Raw genomic sequence first — 19,971 nt, 5'->3', positions numbered from 1 at the left:
TGGGGATTCCCCTCAGCCAGTTGCAGATGAGCCGACTGATGAAGGGTTATTTAGGGTTATCCACTTGTCCTGTTGATGAAGAACATCTGTTACACAGCTGACAATCTTGAGAACTGTGCATCTATACCAGGGAGAGAAAACAGACAGTGCTTGGACACATACGGTGCAGGAGAGCCCTCTCACCCCGTGGTTTACCTCCCTTACCTTGTCCCTGTTGCCTGCCCTGACAGGGATGTGCCTGCGCGGCCTGTCCAGAACCGGCACCATTTTCCACCCCTTCGCCAACATAAATGGCGGCCACAGGGGCCGGACCCGGGCCCGGGGGAGCACAGGTGTCGGGAGCGGCCAGGCCAGGGAAGAACAGCTCTGATGGCGGAGGGGGATGAATTTAAGCGCGTTGCTCGTCACAGGCTGGGCGGGGGCGGGGGGGGGGGGGGGGGGGGGCACCTTGACCTGCGGGCAGCGCACCTGGAGGGCAGCACAAACCCGTTTCCTCACCCTTTCAAACATCGAACGGAGGCACTCGGCAGCCCCCCCGGGCGCAGGGAGCACCCAGGTTGCCGGTGGGGCTCGGTTTGGTCGCCCGAACCCCGGCAGCGCCGGCCCCCGCCGCGGGCAAGAACTACAGCGCCCGGCGGCCCCTGCGCGCCGCCCCCACCTTTCCCGCCTCTCGCCGCCGCCGCCCGCCTCCTGTCAGCGAGCAGCCCGACCCGGCTCGCCCGTGAGGGGCTGCCGCCGCGGGGAAAGGGGGCCGGCGGCGGCGGCGGCGGGGTGGAGCGGAGCGGGGCGGCCCCGGCCCCGTGTGGGGGAGCGGCGTCCCCCCCGCAAGCCTCGCTGCCCCGTCCCGTCCCGTCCGGTCGTCGTCGTCGTCGCCGCCGCGGTTCATGAGGTGAAGATGGTGATCCGAGTCTTCGTCGCCTCCTCCTCGGGCTCGGTGGCGGTGAGTGAGGGAGGGCGGGCGGGCGGGCGGCGGGGAGAAGAAGGCTCAGCCCCGGCGGTTGGCAGCCGCCGCTCCCCTCGCCGTCCCCGCGGTTGCCGGTGGACCGGAGGGGTCGGGAGGCTGCTGTGAAACGCGGGTCTGAATTTGCCGGGGTTGCGTTGGATTTGCAAACGGGGGGTGTGGGGGGTGTGTGTGGGACATGACAACTTCCCCCGCCGCCTCCAGAAAGGCTGCCGAAGCTTAACTTGCTCGTGAATTGTCTTCGGCAAAAGCAAGCCCCCCTGAAACCTCTTCGCAGGGGACCAAATTTTGGGTGTGTGTAGAGGGGTCTTAAAGGTGATTAAAGTGGGCTAAGCTTGCTTGCTTGGGAGGGGGGTTCAGCGCCTTGGTGCGGGGGGGAGACCACCCCGAGGCACGCTGAACCCGGTCAGGTGCGGTGCCTTGGTGCCTGCCAACTACTGCAGGTTTAAAAAATAAATAGGAGAGCCTAGAGACAAACTTCAGTCCACTAGCACCTCTCTGCATTAAGAAATACTTTGGAAAAGGTACAACTCTTTTCAGACTTGGTTTTGAAAGGCATCAGTGCGTCCTCTGCTTAATTGAAGCTCTTGTTGAGTTAGTCATGCATGTGACCTATGAATTTCCATATTTTCATATAAAGTGACAGCTCTGATTTCCGTTTAGGCAGTCTGAGTGTTATCGTTCTACTGAATTTGTTCTTTAATGAGAAATATCTGAAGGATTTAGATATAATTGCTATTCTTTATGCTTCAGCAGTGAAGGCGGCATCATTTTTGCATTGCAGAAGGTTACAGTACTGTGTTTTCCCATCTGAAGGTTTATTGTGTGTTTACTTCCCTCAGCCTTTTACTGCGTGATACTTGTTTTCAGTTCAGTGGCATGGTGACAGGTATGTGTTCTGATATGTTTTGGCATGGAGCGTTCAAAATGCTTAGTGGCTGCATTACAGCTAATAAAAACTAATTATTCGTTTCAGTAGCCAACTGAGTAAACATAGAGCATCTTCAGGACTCTATAATCCATGTTCATCACGCATCCATAATAGAAACATCTCCTTCCCCACACGGGCATTTGGTTCATGCTGTGGTAGCTCAGTATTGCTATATTTAGTTCCTGTTACATGCTTTATAGCTTGAAGAATAATGCATAGTTTTATATTTTGTTTCTGTTGAAGGGGGGAAAAGGGCCACATAATTAGCTCACCCAAATCTCCTGTTCTGACCAGTCTGCAAATAGGTTATTGATGAGTTTTTGATTCTGTCGTCTCCTTCCCCTGTCTCTGCCTGCAAGGTACATATCCTATTCAGCAGCAGCAATATATCCCTCTTCACTATTTATTAACTCAGCAAACCAAACCTGAGGTTGACAAGCAATTTAATTTGCACATTAGTTCACTTTCTGACTGTTTTTTCCTGTGTTGGACAACAAGAAGATGATGTGTTATATGAATAACAGTTTGCATACTGTTGATAGTCAACTTTCTTCATCTAGACAGCAGTATGTCTGAGTACAGCCTAGCCAGAGAAGAATAGATAATTTAGTGATTGAAAGTACTGTTAAACAGGACCAGAGCTGTGTCCTGTTTCTGTCAGTTTTTCTTCACCTGTGTTAACACAACATTTAGGAACCTTTGCTATGGGCTGGATTCCTGCTGTGCTCAGTGTTGCATCACCAAGGCTTTTTTCTGTGGGCTTTGCAGGGGGTGCCCGTAGATCATGGCTAAGTGATTGAGGAAAATGACAAAGAAAAAAATATTATCAGCTGGTTATGTGGGAATCCCCATCTGGAGAAAAGAGTTGTTACTGTATTTCACGTCTCTAAACAGGGAAGTTTTAAACTTAAGTTTATCCTAGAACTAAACATTTGTGAAATGAAACAAAAAGTGTTTGAGTCCTGTAACTCCTTGTTGTCTCCAGCCTTCAGCACAACTACATCAACTGCTTTTTGGGATCCTGTGCAATTCATGAGACAAGATGATTCCCCTGTCTAGAGAAATGAGTATCCCCTACAGATCCTACTCTGCTTTCTGCTAAAAACAGTGTCAGAATCCATGGTTTAATTTCCACCTATAGGTCAGCTTTAGTCAAATTGTAGGCTAGCTGCTTGTGAGAGTGGATGTGGCTGAGGTTAGTATTTGACCTGCTGTAATTGACCAAAACTGTCTATACGTAATATTTGCTGATAAACCAAAAGCAATGTCATAGTGACACTGTTCAGTTTCCTAATCTCACTAGAATGCTTTGCTAAATTACTCTTTATTTTAAAATGGGAAGTCCATCTAGTCCCTACAGTAAGCTTGTGGTTCATTTGTTACCTCACCAGCAGTGTGCTGCTAAAGGGGGACACTTTTCTATCATCTTTCCTCTTTGTGCCTGGAGTAAGACTGGTCTGAGTTTGCAGAGAGAGAGGGGTGAAGACAGCTATTTGTTTAAATAAAAGTAATATGCAGCAATTTCCATATGTTAAATGGTGAAAGAGATGATATTCCATAGCAACTATAATAAACTAAACTCTTTGTACATGACTCCTTTTGAAAGCTTCAGAATACTCCAGTCAAGTGATAGGCATTTGGCTGAAACATTCCTGAGAAATATACTGGTTGTGTAGTCAGCAAAGGCTTCAGTTTGCATAAATATAACTTCCCCTGGAAATTTTTGAAATGTTTATTGGTCCTGATACTTGGTGTAATTTATTTTGTGCTAAAGAAGAAAAAAAATACATAGCAGTCATACATAATTCTAAGAGTTCCGCATATAAAATGTTTTGGGGGTCATTCTGGAGAATGAGAAAAGGAAACGGAGTGAATGAGAAAAAGCCAAGAACAACGTAAACCTTCTCTCCATTTGGTCTGGGACTTCTCCCTGCAGCATCTTCCTCACATCTGAAGGCTCTTAGACTCCCAAGAGGTTAATGGTAGTAACTTTTTTTTTTTTCTTCTTTTAAATAAAACTTGTGAATATAAATGCCTCATGAGCTTAAAAGAGCTCACAGATCCCAAAACCTAGTTGTTACTTGTCACCTTCAGTGTTTATGGAAGCTGGACAGTGGGTTTACCCTTTAGGGGTGCTGTAGACAAGTTCCTGGGACCTCCTTGTGGGAAGGGAGGAGAGAGGCATTGTGTGTATCTGTACGTTTCTAAATAACTGCCTGTTGTTTTAAGCATGCATTAGGCAGATCCAATTGAATCACAATGGGAAGCCTCTGAATAGGCAGGCAGGCATGTTTCTACAAGCCTTACTGTCTCCTACGTTTTCTGACCTGAATTTGTGTCTCGAATTCCAATCACTTCTTTGTAGAACTGGGGAGGCAGGCTTTACTGCTCCTCCCTGATAAGAACAATCAGTGGTCTTTTGTGCTTAGGAGAAAGGCTACTTCAAAATTAGCCTTTACTTTTCTACTGCAGTGGTGCTTCACTGTTTTCAGGAAATAGTTTATGCCTGCATTTTTCACCAAATCATTCCAAGGTGCCTGTAATTTAATCTGTTTCACATTTTCCAGTCTATCAATAAAAATTTACATTTGTGCTACTGTACTATGTATTTACTCAGTTAAATGGTTTTCAGTGTTTTAAAGCAGCTCTACCTTTGACAGGAAGCTGGTAGTATGAGCTAAGTAACTCTATGACTGAAATTCCTATAGTCATCTAGAAATGCCAGACCAGAGGAGATTTCTGTCTTCTTGCAGGTAGAGGACTGAATATCAGGTAAGGGGAATGTCATTGAAGAGCTTTCAAGTAAAGGGGAAACTTCAAACAACTGTCTCACTCGTGCTTTCTCCTCTGTGGTAATAATTTATTGCCTTGGAGCTTCATCTGTTAAGCTAAACAGATATTGTAGTAGAGTTATTGAAATAACAGAACAGCAGGTAGAATCTCCTTTGACCAGTGAGAGATGTGAAACACTTTCCTATTGAAATTTTTGTGTGTTCATGAGATGTGAAAACCCCATAACTGAAATGAATTGCATTTAGTGTACAAGGGCAAGTTCTGCTCAGCCACATTCTCCACGAGAACATGTTTAGGGGCACAGGAGGATTTGGGGAGAATAGCACCAACCTGAAACAAATAGACTTTTTTAGATGACCAAAACTTAGACTTTGACTCTTGCTACTGAAGCGAATTACGGGTTTTTTTACTAGGAAACTTGATAAGATAGGTGCAATTATAGTTAAATTGTTTACATAGCAAATATTGGTTTTATGAGACCAAAGCTGTGCTTTTGTTTAAGCATATTATGGAGGTCAAAAGAGTTGGAATTTTTGTTTCCTGGAGTGACTTTAAATCACAGTATAAAACACTGGAATGTCAGAATAATTGCAGGCATGTTTGTTTGGTTTGCATGGTGTTGGATGGGGTAACAGACAAATACAATGCTAGGTTCTTAAGGCTAAGCTTGTCTCCTAGTGATAATGGTGACTTTCAACTCCACCCTTGTTTGTACAAAGTCATTGTAACTCAACATTTCTCACATCACTTCTCAGGAAGAATGTGCTTTTTGCTGAGAGGTGGGGAATAAATTAACTTAGAATAGGTCAATTCTAGAATATCCACCATCTAACATGTTTGGGGTTTTTTTGCCTCTCTGCACCTCAAAAGCAAAACAGTCAAAACTGAAACTGATTTGGTTGAGTGATACAAGTGCTTTTTCTGAAAACTGTATTAGTTATGGTGTTCATTTGGAGGGACTTACAACTTGTTGCATGTGATTTATGGAAATTCAAGTACCTATGATACAAAATATTAAGCTTTGCAAATCATAAACACTATGCTTTTGTAGTATAAGAAGTTTGTAAAATCAGATCATAGCAGCAAGTAAGCTAGCTTTTCAGAAAGGAGACAATAATCTTTACAATTAGAAGTGATCCTGCAATATTTGCATGGAAAATAGACAATACTGTGTTTATGCATTTAAAATACTGCTAACATTTGTCAGCCTGTTGTGGGTACACCTGCTGGATTGGATCCTCAAAGCCTGATTTATGAATCTCACATGAACATCGTACCATGTCACTTCACTCGATCGAGATGGTGGTGCTTTTGGCTGTGCACCTAGAGTAGGGCTGTAGCAATGGCAGCAATACTGGAAGAAAAGTTCAATCCTTGCTCAGTCACAGTGTTGGAAAATGGGTAATAGAATTTGAAGAAAAAAAATTTTGTTTAGGGTGGCATAAGAACTTAAGCAATTGGCTGAACACATGCAATAAGTTGTCTGTTGGACAAAGGTCTTTGAGTCAAGCAAGTGAGATAACCACACCCTGGAGAACGTGAAAATTGAGAGACTCCTAATCAGAAGCCCCTGTCCTTGAAGATTAAGGCCCTCTGGAAAATGATGAACTAGCTGAATCTAGGCAAGAGATAAGGGAAGTGCAGACATAAACCAAAGAATGGCCAAGTCCTTACCATATAAAGAAGAAAAATTCAAAAGTGCAGAGTTCAAGAAAGACTCCTCTCCCAAAGACCACCAGAGACCTCTAAAGGCTGCTAACAACCCTCATGGAAGCCCCTCAGAGACCCAAACTACATGCATAATAACTCTGTAAATATGATAATAAGTTCTAGGAAATAGAATGAATATGTATGATCATTCTGGGAAATTTGATGCATATGTATGTAACAGAGTGTTATAAGCTTTGGCTCTTGTGACATACAGTGGATATATTAGGTGAAATGATTCTCTCATGTCCCCAGCTGAATAAAGTAATGCCTGCTTGTAATGCTAAACCTGGCATTAAGGAGTTTTCATTCCCCATTTCAGTGACAACAGGACATGTCATGTGTATCTGTGTCTTAGACCTTAGCAATTCTATCATGCCCATAGGAGAGATCTGGGGGCTTTCTGGATCTAGTGCCTTTAACTGACAGAATTAGTTCACTCATCCTTCCTGAAGTTTCTTCTTGTCAGGTCAGGTGGTCCATATTCACCTTTGTTGGCTTCTGTCAGTCCTGTTTTGCAGGGTTCACATGGCAGAGGGAGTCTGAGAGCCTCACTCACAACTGAATTCTGTGAGGCCGGGAGGCCAGCGCTGAAGGCTTTAGCTATTTTTCACCCTAGGGACCCTCTGTGGATCTAGGTCTCAAGTCTGTATTCCAAAGAAGTCTAAAGTCTAGTTGCATCCTTCTGCCTCGTGATGGAGAGAACTAAGAGCTTCTGAACAGCAGTACAGATATCTTAAGGAACATATTCAGGAAGGAGCTGTCTGAGAACCCAAGTCGTAAGGATACAGGTGGAATTTAGATCATCTGTGTATGGTACTCAGGACCTAACTGTTGCACCATTCTTGTATGGTCTAGTGCTTTTCAAATATTTATGTTTCTTCTTGGCAGATAGATTGTGTCAGAAATAACGCTACCTTGAAGAGCAGGCTTTAGACTACATAGTGTTATGAACAGTAAGACCATTGCTGACCTTTGATTACAGCTGTAGATGTAATAAAACTTCAAAGGAGGTATTGTTCTGACTGGGCTTCTGAAGACTGTTTCGGGTGTGTTTTGACCCTCCATATACTGATCTGCTTTGTATAGGCATATAGTTCAAGGTCTCTAACAACTATATCGTGACATTTCCGTTAAAGATTTAGCCCTCTATTTTGAATATATTCACATGGGTTGGAAAGAATAAAATGAGTAATAAAAGGCAACTTGTTAATTTTGAGAAGGTTTTTTCCCTCTGTTTTTCTATAGAGTACATCAGTGTCAAAGTGCAAGTCCCTGAATGGACATATTTCACTGATGGTGATCTGTTCTCCTTAATCTTCCACCCATATCATCAAAGCCTATAAATTATTTTTCCTGACTCTGGTCATAGTGTCAGCAATCACAAAAGGTCACCTACAACTGAATTTGATTCCATTCATGAAAAAAAAAATAATTGAAGTAACAACTAACTTGCATGCAATTTATTAGTACAGATTACTTTTGGATTACTTTTATTTTCCACATTGTTTTGTGAAATGAAAATTAATTTGGGCACATAACTCACCTGTCTGTTTTCTAGAGAGTACAACCCAGGAAGAAAGGCAGGGAATGAAGAATGTGCCATTCTTTGGTTGTCCCCATTTTGTCATCTGGCACTAGTACACCAACATATAAACTGCTACATTTACAGTCGTTATCGTCACATTATTCTCTGCCAACATTGCTGCTGCAGAAAGAAACTCCAGCAGAGGGGCAAGGCAGGCAGCTCTCCCGCTGTAACACATTGGGTCACTGCGACCGACGGCTCGATTCTGTGCTGCTGAACTGGAAAGCAGTGTGTTTTCCATATGCAGCCTACCTGCAGGCTGGGTGTCTAGTTTCTTGTCATCACAAAAGTTGCTCAGCCAAGGGACAATGAACTGAATTCCATTACGTTTGGGCATCACAGAACTGCTTTCCCAGAATGTGTTTGGCTATTCTTTTGTAAACCTAGGTCAGATATTTACTTCTGCACTAGATTTTTTTCCCCAAGAAGTCTTATTTGGGCAAAATATGCTAAGCACCAGAGTGTCAGTATTTTTTGTTTTTTTTTTTTTTCTTTTGGAGCTAAGTATCTTTGCAAAAAGAGATATTAAAAGAAGATGTTGAATTAAAGTCAGTGCTGGATTAATGTGAATCCTGTGATCTGCAGTAATTTATTGGGATGTGACATCTAGTGTAGTAAATTAACGTAAGATGTGGTCTAAAGCTTCTTGAAATCGGTGAAAATATTTTCATTGACTGACTGGGCTTTCATCCAAGCCAGGTGGCTTTCATCCTTACCATTAAACTTAAATGATATGTCTCCTGTATGTGAAAAGTTCATGATGACGATGATGATGATGATGATGATAATAATAATGATGTGTATTCTAAATATTTTTATTAATGCATGTAAATGGTACAATACTGCTGGCTCCAATTTGAAATTTCTTGAGTACTCTCTGCAAACATAATGTGTCCTCATTGTCAGTAAGGAAAAATGAACTTTGGGCTATGATCTTCTACCTAAAGTGAAAGAACTAATTTGTTAGTAGAAGGGTTGTATTGGACTCCTAAGCCTCTGTTCTTGGGCAAGCCATATCAAGTAAGTACTAATTGCCTGACTTACAGGCCACATTCTAGGCAAAAGAGCTGAAATTCCTGAATCTCCACCATTCTGGTGGACAGTGAGGCTAGAAACAAAACTCGAACCCAGGACATAGCTTTTGCAAATGTATGTCTATCTTCTATTCCTGAATACTTACCCATTTTTTACATTTAAGGACTTACAGATAAAATTCAAGAAACATTGAAGACATACCAGTAAATGTGAAAGTGTACTAGTCAAAGTTACCTGATAGTAACAAAGCCCAGCAAAACTTGCCAATGTAATGGGACAATATTTGTTCAGAGTAAATTACCTTTTTTGGTATTTGAAAGAGCTTAAAAAAAATCCCCTATTTTAACTGATGTATTGAAAATTCTGGTTCTAATAGTCTTGTCAAAGGTGAATTATACTGCTGAATAAGTCAATTTCACTTGCTGTATGAATGCTTTTGATTTTAATCAAAATCCAAGCAAAAATTAAGTCTACAATGCATAATGTTTCAGTTGACGTCAGTTAGATTCTTTCTGGTGCCCTTCTGTACAATCCATCTTCCAATTTAATTATTTCAGACAGTTTATACTTCTGTTTATCCAAAGAGGGAAATGTAGAAAAATGAGGATTTGTGGAAAAATAGTCAGCACTTAAGGAAGTTATTTATTGTATAAAATCAGGATCACTTTTGTCTTTAGCAATATGAGTGCAACTTGGAGATAAAAAACTGTCACTAAGCTGGTAACCCAGAGTGTATTATTTTACTAGGAAGTACACTAAGGGCAACAGTTTCCTCACCTGCAGCCTCAAATGCTGGCCTCCTAAGGGAGTCTATCCAGAAGGAAATACTGCAATCTTTGTTTTACTTGCAGTGTGAAAGCTTGATAAGAAGAGCAATGAACACAGAAATGCTGTAGTTAGATGAAATCTGCTATATCCAAAACCCACGATCATGTTCCAGTATGTCAGTGTTTTTTACCAGCTTAATGTTTTGATAAGTTTTACAGAAGACAGTTAACATTTTTCAAGTCCATTAAGTTGGTGGGTTTCCTTCTTGGCAAGGTGAGGGGAAGTGTGTAGAGGTGGTGGTAGTGTTTCTTACCTGTGTCTGTCAGTGGAAACAGTCTGCAGTTAGCTGCAATAGCTTGGAAGAGCTTCTGGCTTCCTCAGTAGCTATGAGACTGTTTCCTTAATCTTCTCTCCTGGGGATGGTATGTTGTTTAGTCAACACCCATTAGATGGGCAGGTGGAGTTAATTCAGAAACCTGAGTTACTGCTGACTCTCATTTCTACAAACAAACATCAGATTCATTTTAGTAGGACTTATGTAGGTGAGCAGAATGTGACCTGATCTCTCAAGGAATGACTCAAAGTTGGTGAACTTCAGATGCTTTGACTGGGAGGAAGGGGTGACTGAGATACAAACGTTGTGCAGGCAACTCATTTAACATAGTTTGTCTCATGCAAGAGAACATGGATACAAAACGGGCTCTCTTGTCTTTCTCGGGCTTTAGACCTCCATCTGTGAAGTATTTTGGGGTGGAATATTTGATTCTTATGTTCATGACGGACAGTCCTTCCATTCAGGTGTGCTACTTTACTGTAAAAGTTATTTATCACTATGCTGAAGGGGCTGAATCTAAAGCATATGGATATCCTTCTTTTGAAGTGATAAGAGCTATAGTGGTGAGGAACCCACTTAAAACAAGGTATTTCTATCTTGTTAGTAGGAGAAGAGAAAAACAACTGGATTTTACAACAGTAAACAAGCTTATTTAGTTTAAATTTAATATTGAACTTCACTATAGAATAATTGAATTTGTCACAGAGGAACTATCTTGCTAGCTAATTTGTGAAGAGAAGATCTTAGGAGATTCAAGTTGTTCAGTGACTCATGTTAATCATCAATAACAGCATGCCCTTCTGTTGTTGCTCATCTCCCTTGGGTAGGTTAGAGCTTGTCTTGATGGTGAAGAGTTCCAGGATTTGCTGGTGGTGGTTTTGCTTTTACCTCTGGATAACTCATCCCCACCTTTCCTGGTAAGACAATGTGGAAAACTGCAAGATGTTTCTCATTTTGCTCCAAGGAATAAACTTGCAGAATTTAATGCCTGGGAATGACCTTTGCATATGTATCAACCTGCATTTTCTTTCAATATACATATGTAGATGTGTATTTTTGCATACACACATACATACTGATATATATCTATTTATGTATATATATATATAGTGTGTATAGGTGATGTATATTTATATCTCTCTGTTTATAAGTGTGTATATATCTCTCTGTGTGTATAAGTTTCTTAGCATCTACCAGTGATTCCGAGGTTAATTATCACTCAGTAAAAATAAACCACAGATTTTTGCATCCCCAGAGGAGAAATAAAGATAATGTCCTGGCGCCTCACATTGATTGCTCAAGATATGTCAGCATCTGTCGGGGTTCTGTTAAAAATGACTGCTCCTTTCTTTGAATGGCTGGACCTTATGGACTTGTAGCCATGGATGTCTGTCTTCTGTGTAAGCTAGAGTGCTAAAATCATGGTGCTTGCTCAGCTATCTGTCATTCCATGTGTCTGGCCTATACTTAAGAGCTTTACTTATGTAACTTATTTCAGATAATGAGGTGCTTACAAAACATCAAAATAGTTATACCAATTTAAGATATCTACCGATATAATTATGCTGTCAAATGGGGACATACAGTGGCATAAATATTTCCCTTCCTACTTAGGAGAAAGGTAACGTCAGTCTAAACAATGTTAAGAAGATTTTTATCTGAGAGTACGGAGAGAGCTAGTGGTGGCAGTTGAAGACCTTACTGCTGATAACTTAAAAGTTGCTCATCTGCCTGTTGCAGAGCTCCAGGACAGAACACTTGCCTGCATTCTAGGCTCTTCGGTTGCAGCCTTGTGTGTTTGTCTTCATGGGTGCTGAAGGTGGGCTAGTAATACATTGGACTGAAACTGAGCATCTGTACCACCAGGACATGCCCAGTTTTGCCACTTGTTGTAGGGGTGATGATAACTTTTGGCAAGCTGCTGCTTGTGACAGAACCTTAAACAGCCACAGTTTCTGGCTTTCTGAATGTCCCATTTCATGGGATTGTTCTGCTGCAAGCTCAGACAGCAGGGTTACCCTCAGAGCTTTTGTTTGTAGGCAGAGTCCTGAAACCATGAACTTGTACTCCATATTAAATGCAAATCAAAATGTGATTGTGTATGTTCCCTTCACACGTGCTGATAAGTGTTTCCTGTTGGCTTTTGGCTTTTTATGCTTTTACAAAAAGACAGAACTTAGTTTACCTTCTCACCCTAGGAGACATGGCCTGTTGTCATCCTTTTCAACAATCTGCTGTATAATACAGGTCCTCTGAATTCACTGGTCAGATCCCATTTGAAGCAAGAGAACATGACCCAGAAAAAAAAATCATCAGAATTTAGTGGTGGAAATTCTGTCAGAACTTTCACAAATTTGTTTTGTTTCCTTTTGTTTTCATGTTCTGTGGAGGATGATATTGGGTATTTGTGCTATTAAAACCTTTATGAGTAATTATCTGGAACAATAATAGTAACATTACAAATCATCTTAAGACAGGCTTATTAATCATGGAATTGGGGTCTGTGTTTTTCTGGAGAAAGGCAAGTGAATTTTTGTGTGTCTTCATTTGAAAGAAAGCTTCATTTGATCTGATGAACAATAGAGCATGAGCAACTGAAACCTGTCATTACGTTGCTGCAGGGTTAGTGAAATTACTATCTCTGTCTAATCTAAAGAAACACAATTCAAGTATGCATTAAACCTTTGATCTGGATCTGCATCTCCTAAGGTCAGAAAATCTTCCTGAAACATCTCTAATTGAGTGATCTGATATATTTATATAGAAGCAGAGACAGAAGTGGCATTTGAAGGATTTAGATAGCATCACGTTCTTCAGTAGGAACCTGCTAGGAAGCTAAAATTAGAAAGGAGATGCAAAACTAGTCCTTGATCAGAGAAGACAGCTGCCCTGAAGGCCCTGATGTGCAAGCGGTCCCTTCCTACTTGGTGAAACTGGCTTGCCTGCAGCAAGGTGTGTTTTTCAGTAAATGTTTCCAGCATCAGGCCCCAGGGGAGTCTGAAAATCTGTAGTTTATCCAGTGATACCTTTGGGTATGTGGAGGTGACTCCTGCTGACCTTACAGGAGATGTCTTTGCAGTTTATGGGATAAAAATCAGATGGCTGCTGTGTTTGGGAGATGCAGCTACTCACTAAGAAATGGATCTGCAGAAGTATAAAAGAAAAGGTAGTTTGCACATATGGAGCTGCAAGAACACACAAGCTACACAGATATAGTTGCATTTGTTGAAAGAGAAATAACATTGACATTTGTTAATAAAGTTAGAAGCCTCATTCTGCTCTCATTGAGTCAAAGGTAATTCTCTTATTGATCTAAATAATAGTAGTGGCAGTCAGCCCTGGTTTAGAGAATGATATTAACAAAATCTATCATCCTAGCCTTACAAAAGCATACTGATAGAACTTTGCAGTAATATAGTTCAGTTTTGTCTGAAATATGACATTTGTCTGGAGCCACAAGTGCATTTTCTGTTGCTGTTTCATATACTGCTGGGAAAACCTGTAAGTGTCTGTAAAAACTTGGCACAACGAATTCTGAATGACTGGCACTGCTGTTACTGCTGTTATTTTAAAGTGCACTATCAGGGGTGTGTATATCTATAGTTGGCAGGACGACACATCTGTGCTGCGTGGATAGTAGCTGTCGGGAGAAAATAGTGAAAGTATTGACAATTTTATTTCACAAACTTGTTTTTCAAATTCTTCGGAGCATTTTGGAATCATCTCTGATCCTTCAGGATGAGAAAACAAATAAATGCAAGTGTAGTCCTTCCTAGGGAAAGGCTAGATGTTTTTTCCGGGTGTCCAAGGGGTCTTATTGGTCTCTTAAATTCATGGAGCGGGATTAGTAGCTGTGTAGGAGAAATATGGATGTGATCTTGTGTTTATGTTGGAACAGGGTTTTCCATGAAACCCAGTATGCCACTGCTGGGCTAGGTAGCACTGCAGTCTTGGAGCTTGCCTTAATGTCTCTTAAAATCTCTACCATACTGTCAGGAGACTTTGCTGCATGTGGCATCTTATGGCTCCACATTCTTCATTAACTAGCTTTTGTTTCAGAAATAGCTGGAGTTGAAGTTGGGTGTAACTGGGTGTTGGGCTATGGGTCCCAAGTGACAAAATATAGAGGGTGCAGCCTCGCGGGTAGGGTAGGAGATGGCTGATGGGACTCAGATCTTGAGCTAACAGAACTGCGACCCCACACAGATGATATAAGGCTAATTACTTATTATGTCTCATGGGCTGCTAGGTGTTTTTATCCTTTCTAATAGATAAATATTCCTATGCCATTGGGTTTTGATGCTTAAAGCTAATGAGCAAGAAGAAACATGACCTATTTTTTTTAGTGCCAAGAATTTGCTTTTATATCTCATTTGCAGTAACTACAGAAAATACAGCTGGGGATGCTTTATTCATTGTGACAAAACAATGTGACTGATAAATACATAGAACTAGTTCACAACACTTCCAGTGCTCTGCTGACTCACCATGTCACAAAAAAAAAAAAAGACAATTGTGTGTTTTCATCTTAAAAGTTTAGGTGATAAACATGTTACATAATAGGAAATGTGTGTGGATTTCTTGTTAGTGTTTTTTTTTTTTTTTTTTTTTTTTTTTTCTTTAAACATTTACTTTTCTTTGCAGAATTCAGAATAGAATAGAATATTTCAGTTGGAAGGAACCTACAATGATCGTCTAGTCCAACAGCCTGACCACTTCAGGGCTGACCAAAAGTTAAAACATGGCATTAAGGGCATTGTCCAAATGCCTCTTAACTGATGACAGGTTTGGGGCATTGACCACCTCTCTAGGAAGCCTGCTCCAGTGTTTGACCACCCGTAAAGAAATGCTTCCTAATGTCAAATCTGAACCTCCCCTGACCCAGCTATCACACATCCCATCACTGGATACCAGGGAGGAGAGCTCAGCCCCTCCCTCTCTGCTTCCCCTCCCCAGGAAGCTGTAGAGAGCAATGAGGTTGCCCCTCAGCCTCCTTTTCTCCAGACTAGATAAGCCCACAGTCCCCAGCCGCTCCTCACAGGACATTCCCTCCAGCCCTGTCACCAGCTTTGTTGCTCTCCTCTGGACGCATTCAGGGACCTTCGCATCCTTCTTAAATTGTGGGGCCCAGAACTGCACACAGCACTCGAGGTGAGGCTGCACCAACGCTGAACACAGCAAGACAATCCCCTCTCTTGACTGGCTGGTTATGCTGTGTCTGATGGACCCCAGGATGAGGTGAGGTGTGCCCTCTTGCTGCCAGGGTACACTGCTAACTCATACAGTCTTTATAGCATTTGCTTACTTCCCTAAACCTGCTTATGAAACTGCTCCCTTCAGTGCTATTGCAGTGCACTTTAAGTGATTACCAAATACTTAAAAAAAAAATTAAGAAACAAAACATGGTTACTGCATTTTTCTTTTCTCCACAAAATCATAATTCTACCAAGCAAGCTTGATTCACATTAACAAAGTGATATCTCTAAATCCCTGCATATTTTCTTCTCCAGCAGTATTGGACCTCCATGTGCAAGACACCAAAGTATTCCCTGCTCTCCTAACTCTGCAAAAGGAACTGTGAGAGTCAAAGATCAACTTTCTGTTCATCTCTGTGGACTGAGTACTGAGTTTCCAGTAGTTCAGAACTTGACAGTTCTCAACTACCTTGCTAAACTGGGACTTTACTGGGACTCAAAGGATATTCTTCAGAATCTAATAACTTAGAGAAATCAAAAGAAATAAACATATGAATAAACATAATATATGATGGAGATCAGAGAACAACTTGCATTTAATTAGGAGGTATTAAAGAATCGCTGAATTAATAAGGGTTGAAGTTATCCTACTTGTATTTATGTGTAGTATATGTTTTGAAAAGGAAGATAGATGTAGCTTGTTGAAAGGGTTTCTTTCATGATGCAAAATACTTGCTATAAATATGCCACTTTGACAAAAGAGAATAGTACGAGGAGGAGTTAAATGTAGAATGCTAAACAGGAGATTTAAATTATTTTCTGGCATCTTTGAGAGGTTTCTGTTGGAAAAATGCATGAGAATAACACTTTCTTTTTAACCACTCTCTTGAATTACTGAAACATATGGTAAATTACAAACAAAAACATATATCTATTGCAAGAAGTTAGCTGCCAGCTAGGGTTTGAATTGTTAGTCTTTTGAAATGAATTATTCTAGTCCTGCAGGATGGTTCCATTAGGATAAGGTTTTGATAGCTGAAAATATGCTTTATGAGTCCCTGTAATCTTCCAGGCTGCTCAAAGTTTCTTTTATCTTTTGTGCTAGCCACTAGGGTCCCCAACCTTGTTTTTTTTTTAAAAAAAAAACACCAAAAAACCCTAGCACATAATTCTAATAATTTTGAAACTACTTGTCTTGCTGTTGACTGAGACATTTTTAAAAACAGACCAAGTTGCCAGCATGGTCTACTAATCTGCCCTCTGTTTTAGCTAAAAGCCCAGCCGAAGAAGTAGTATACCTTCCCAGTGTCCTCACAAGAAAATACCTATGACTGGGAACTATCCTGTATCTGTAGCAAAAATCCAATTTCAAGCATGCGTTTTGTCAAGTAAGAAATGTAAAAGTTCTCAAGACAGTGTAATTCCACAGAATGGAGCTCTTCCTGAAGGTTACGATCCAAACTGGCAGTAGATTTTGCAAGTGTCCCTACTGGAACAACCAACAGTGCATCCCAACCTTCGAGCTGGCAATCGCCTGCTGCTTGCCAGGCTAGGCTGGGAATCCTCTCGCTATGTTTCTCAGTCTGCATGGAGTCCTCTGGCTACTAGTCTGGCAAGGGCTCTCTGATTTGGAGCTGCCTGCCTGTAAGTACACTCGGTGGGACTTCCAAGTTCTGGTTCAGTTCCTGTCACAGAGTCTTCAAGTTTCGCTTTGTTTTAGCCGTTTTTTACTTCCACAAGCAATTCTGATTTTTGGTTTCACATTGATGCAATGGAATACGAATTCACAGCATTAATTGGATAATAGATCGAGCTTCAATGGTATTCTTATTCTTTTGATGAGAAGTAATGAGCCAGGATTTGGGTCTTACAGCATCTGGTTTCCTCCAGTCCATCAGAGGCTCACATACAAGTGGATTTTCAACACTGTAGGAATACATTGTTCCTACTGCAAGAAGGAAATTATGATAGAATCACTTACTTCATTTGTGTACATCACTGGCAAATCTTGTTTTCTGAAATACAGAAGAAATCAAAAGAAATAGACTGCACACAGCTCAAAGGCACCCTGCATGGCACTGTCTGTAGCTGGTATTTCTACAGAATCTTATATTTTTCCTTTCTTGGTCTTTCTCGCTTTTCTGTTGGTTCCATTTCTGTCTTTCCTTTTCCCTTTTTGCTTACTGAAACAATACCAAGTAAACCCCTGAGCAAACTCCCATCACCTCTTGTTTTGTGCAGTGATAGATGTATTTGTACTTGCTAAAGACTCCTTTGTGTTTCTGAGTGTTACCTTGTTACTTGAACAGGGAACAATGATTTGTTACAAACTATCTTAAATAAGAAACTTTTCCCTTCAGCTTGTAATAGACATACATACACAGAAATGGACTTAAATGCATTTTATCAAAAGATGAGATTAACAGGCATTGGGCATGGAGCAGTTCACTGTCTTCTGTAGCTTTATTGGAAAAGAAAATAGCATGTTTTCCTTTGCTGACTGCTTGTGATTAGGAGTCTTCTGAAAAACAAACCTGGCTCAAATTTTAATTGCATTTCTTAAATACTGGACTCTTTCAAAGATACCGTACATATATTGCACAGAGGTAAAGGTGTGCAGATTGCCTGGCAAAGCAGTGTCTCAGCAGTTCCCAGGGACCTGGAAACTTATTTTGCAAAAAGCTGAACAGATTGCCCTCCCAGTTCAACGGAATATTTCATATGGTCTGTCCTTAATTATGTCTCTGTGTGCAAGTAGAAGATTGCTGCTAGCAGGAGATCAGGGCAGTGCAAGATGCATGGGCCCACTCTTCAGGGACTGTTCTATTTCTTTTGAGATTGAAATGTTCTGTGGTCAGTTTTTAGGATATTGAAACATTTTCTTGATGATGAAGCATTGAAGGTGTTTTTAGCTATTTGGAGGTCTGTTCTGAGGAGGCTGTATTTTCCTTCTATCACATGTGATGCAATATTTGCTACAGCAGATAGCCACTTACTTTACTTTTGGGAATAGTTACACAATGCTGATTTTTTAAAATTTTTATTTTTAAAATTTCTTCTTTATTATCCTCCTTCACCTCACCACAGCTTCTCATCTCCTTTTTCCCTGTGTACATTGCTGAGTTTTATTTTTCTGTGCCAAGAACAATGAATTAATCATACAAACCTTTGCAAAGGTCTGTGACAGCACTGCCATCTCTCTGCAATAAAAATTGCCAGGAGTCAGTTGTGCTCTCCTTTCCTAAATCAGGCAAAGAAGAAATTAGGCAGAAAGTCTCTGTTGCTGCAGGTTGCAAATATACCAGGACCATGAGGATTTGCATGTCAGCCTTGTGAATGTGTGGGATTGTTGCTTCTGTATAAAAGCAGAAACACAGTGGAAACAGAAGAAAACAATGCAGATGTTGCTTAGTGTGTCTGTAAGAGGCATTGCCTTCTCCCTGCTTTTCTTAGGAAGATATGTGTAGGTTTGCAGTTAATACTGTTCTTTTGATGTGGTTAGGGCTTGCATCTCTTTGTTAGAGCATAGTATCTCATTATCTGGGAGTATGTGTTAAGCCTCGTTTGTATGAGAGGTGAAGATTAGTAATCCTCTGCAGCAACTATGTTACATCTGCATTTTATACTGCAACAGTCCCTTTGGTTCTGTTTGCATGATTTATAAATGCAGAAGCTCCTGTTGGATATTTTCAGCTGTGGGAATGAGCTGAAGCTTGTGTTTATGTAACACAAATGCTGTTTATGCAGTTCATATTTCAAATACCTGTAGCTGGTCATGCTTCAACTTCTGCTGAGCCATTTTCTTAGGGTGCGGTTTTACTACTGATACAAACGGATGAGACTGTGGTGCTGACATTATTGATGCTCCTTCCCTTGTTCCCCTGGTTCCTGCATTATGCTTGTGCGAGGAAAGCTGCAGAAGCTTCTTGGCAGGAGGGAGGAACATTGTGTAGTCTCAGTGACAGCCAGCAGCGAGATCTGCTTAGCTGTATCATCAGGCTGCACCCTAAAGGTGCCTCTGCCAAGTACAATACATTCAGTTTTCAGCTGAGTCATTGAGTAGATAAGGTAGCTGCTGCAGTTCTGGAGTAAGGGCAGGTGTCAGAAAAGGGTAACCAGATTGAAGGAGAAGGAAGGGAACCAGCAGGACCATCTCAGTCTTTAGAGGCACAGGTCTAGATAAACATATATGCCAGCCTGTGAAATGAGTCTTTGAGGTGGATTTAGACATGCATTCGGGTTTTTTTTTTTGTTTTGTTTTGTTGTTTTTTTTTTTTTTAATGTCAGACTTCTAAAACGTGTTTGTGGTCTGACAAGCTAGTTTATAAGATATTCACCGTAAGGCCTTATTCTCAGCATACGTGGTCTGAATATTTTTTTTTTTTTGGGTGGAATTCTATGTTAGAAAGCAGGCTATTTGTTCCTGGGATCTGTCTGGAATGGGTGGACAATTCAGGTTAAGGTTTCGGTCCCTTGAGTTCCAGGATGAAGAGGCTGTTGGACAGTCAGTGCTGCACATCTCACTCACCAGCCAATGTACCGAATGGTACCTCCTGACATTCCCTCCACTTGCAGGCAGGAGAACTGAAGCCCAGGGAATGCCTTATCTGCAGAAGGTGGGGGTTAAAGTCCAGAGGAGAAGACTAACCTCCCGTGTCC

At 41.2% G+C, this 19,971-nt stretch overlaps 1 protein-coding gene across 1 annotated transcript in view; it reads left to right on the top strand.

The window, feature by feature from the left end:
- The first annotated feature begins 683 nt into the window (after positions 1 to 683).
- Positions 684 to 19,971, top strand: part of SH3BGRL2 (SH3 domain binding glutamate rich protein like 2) — a 47,600-nt gene continuing 28,312 nt past the window's right edge. The window contains exon 1 of the mRNA XM_042803469.1: positions 684 to 940. Coding sequence (XP_042659403.1) covers positions 896 to 940 — 45 coding nt within the window. The 5' untranslated portion in view covers positions 684 to 895. The remainder of the gene's footprint in view (positions 941 to 19,971) is intronic.

Source organism: Tyto alba, unplaced genomic scaffold, assembly GCF_018691265.1.
Source record: "Tyto alba isolate M040663 unplaced genomic scaffold, T.alba_DEE_v4.0 Super-Scaffold_40, whole genome shotgun sequence".
Taxonomy (NCBI): domain Eukaryota; kingdom Metazoa; phylum Chordata; class Aves; order Strigiformes; family Tytonidae; genus Tyto; species Tyto alba.
The sequence above is the reverse complement of the archived record's forward strand: the minus strand, read 5'-3'. Positions and strand labels throughout refer to the sequence as shown.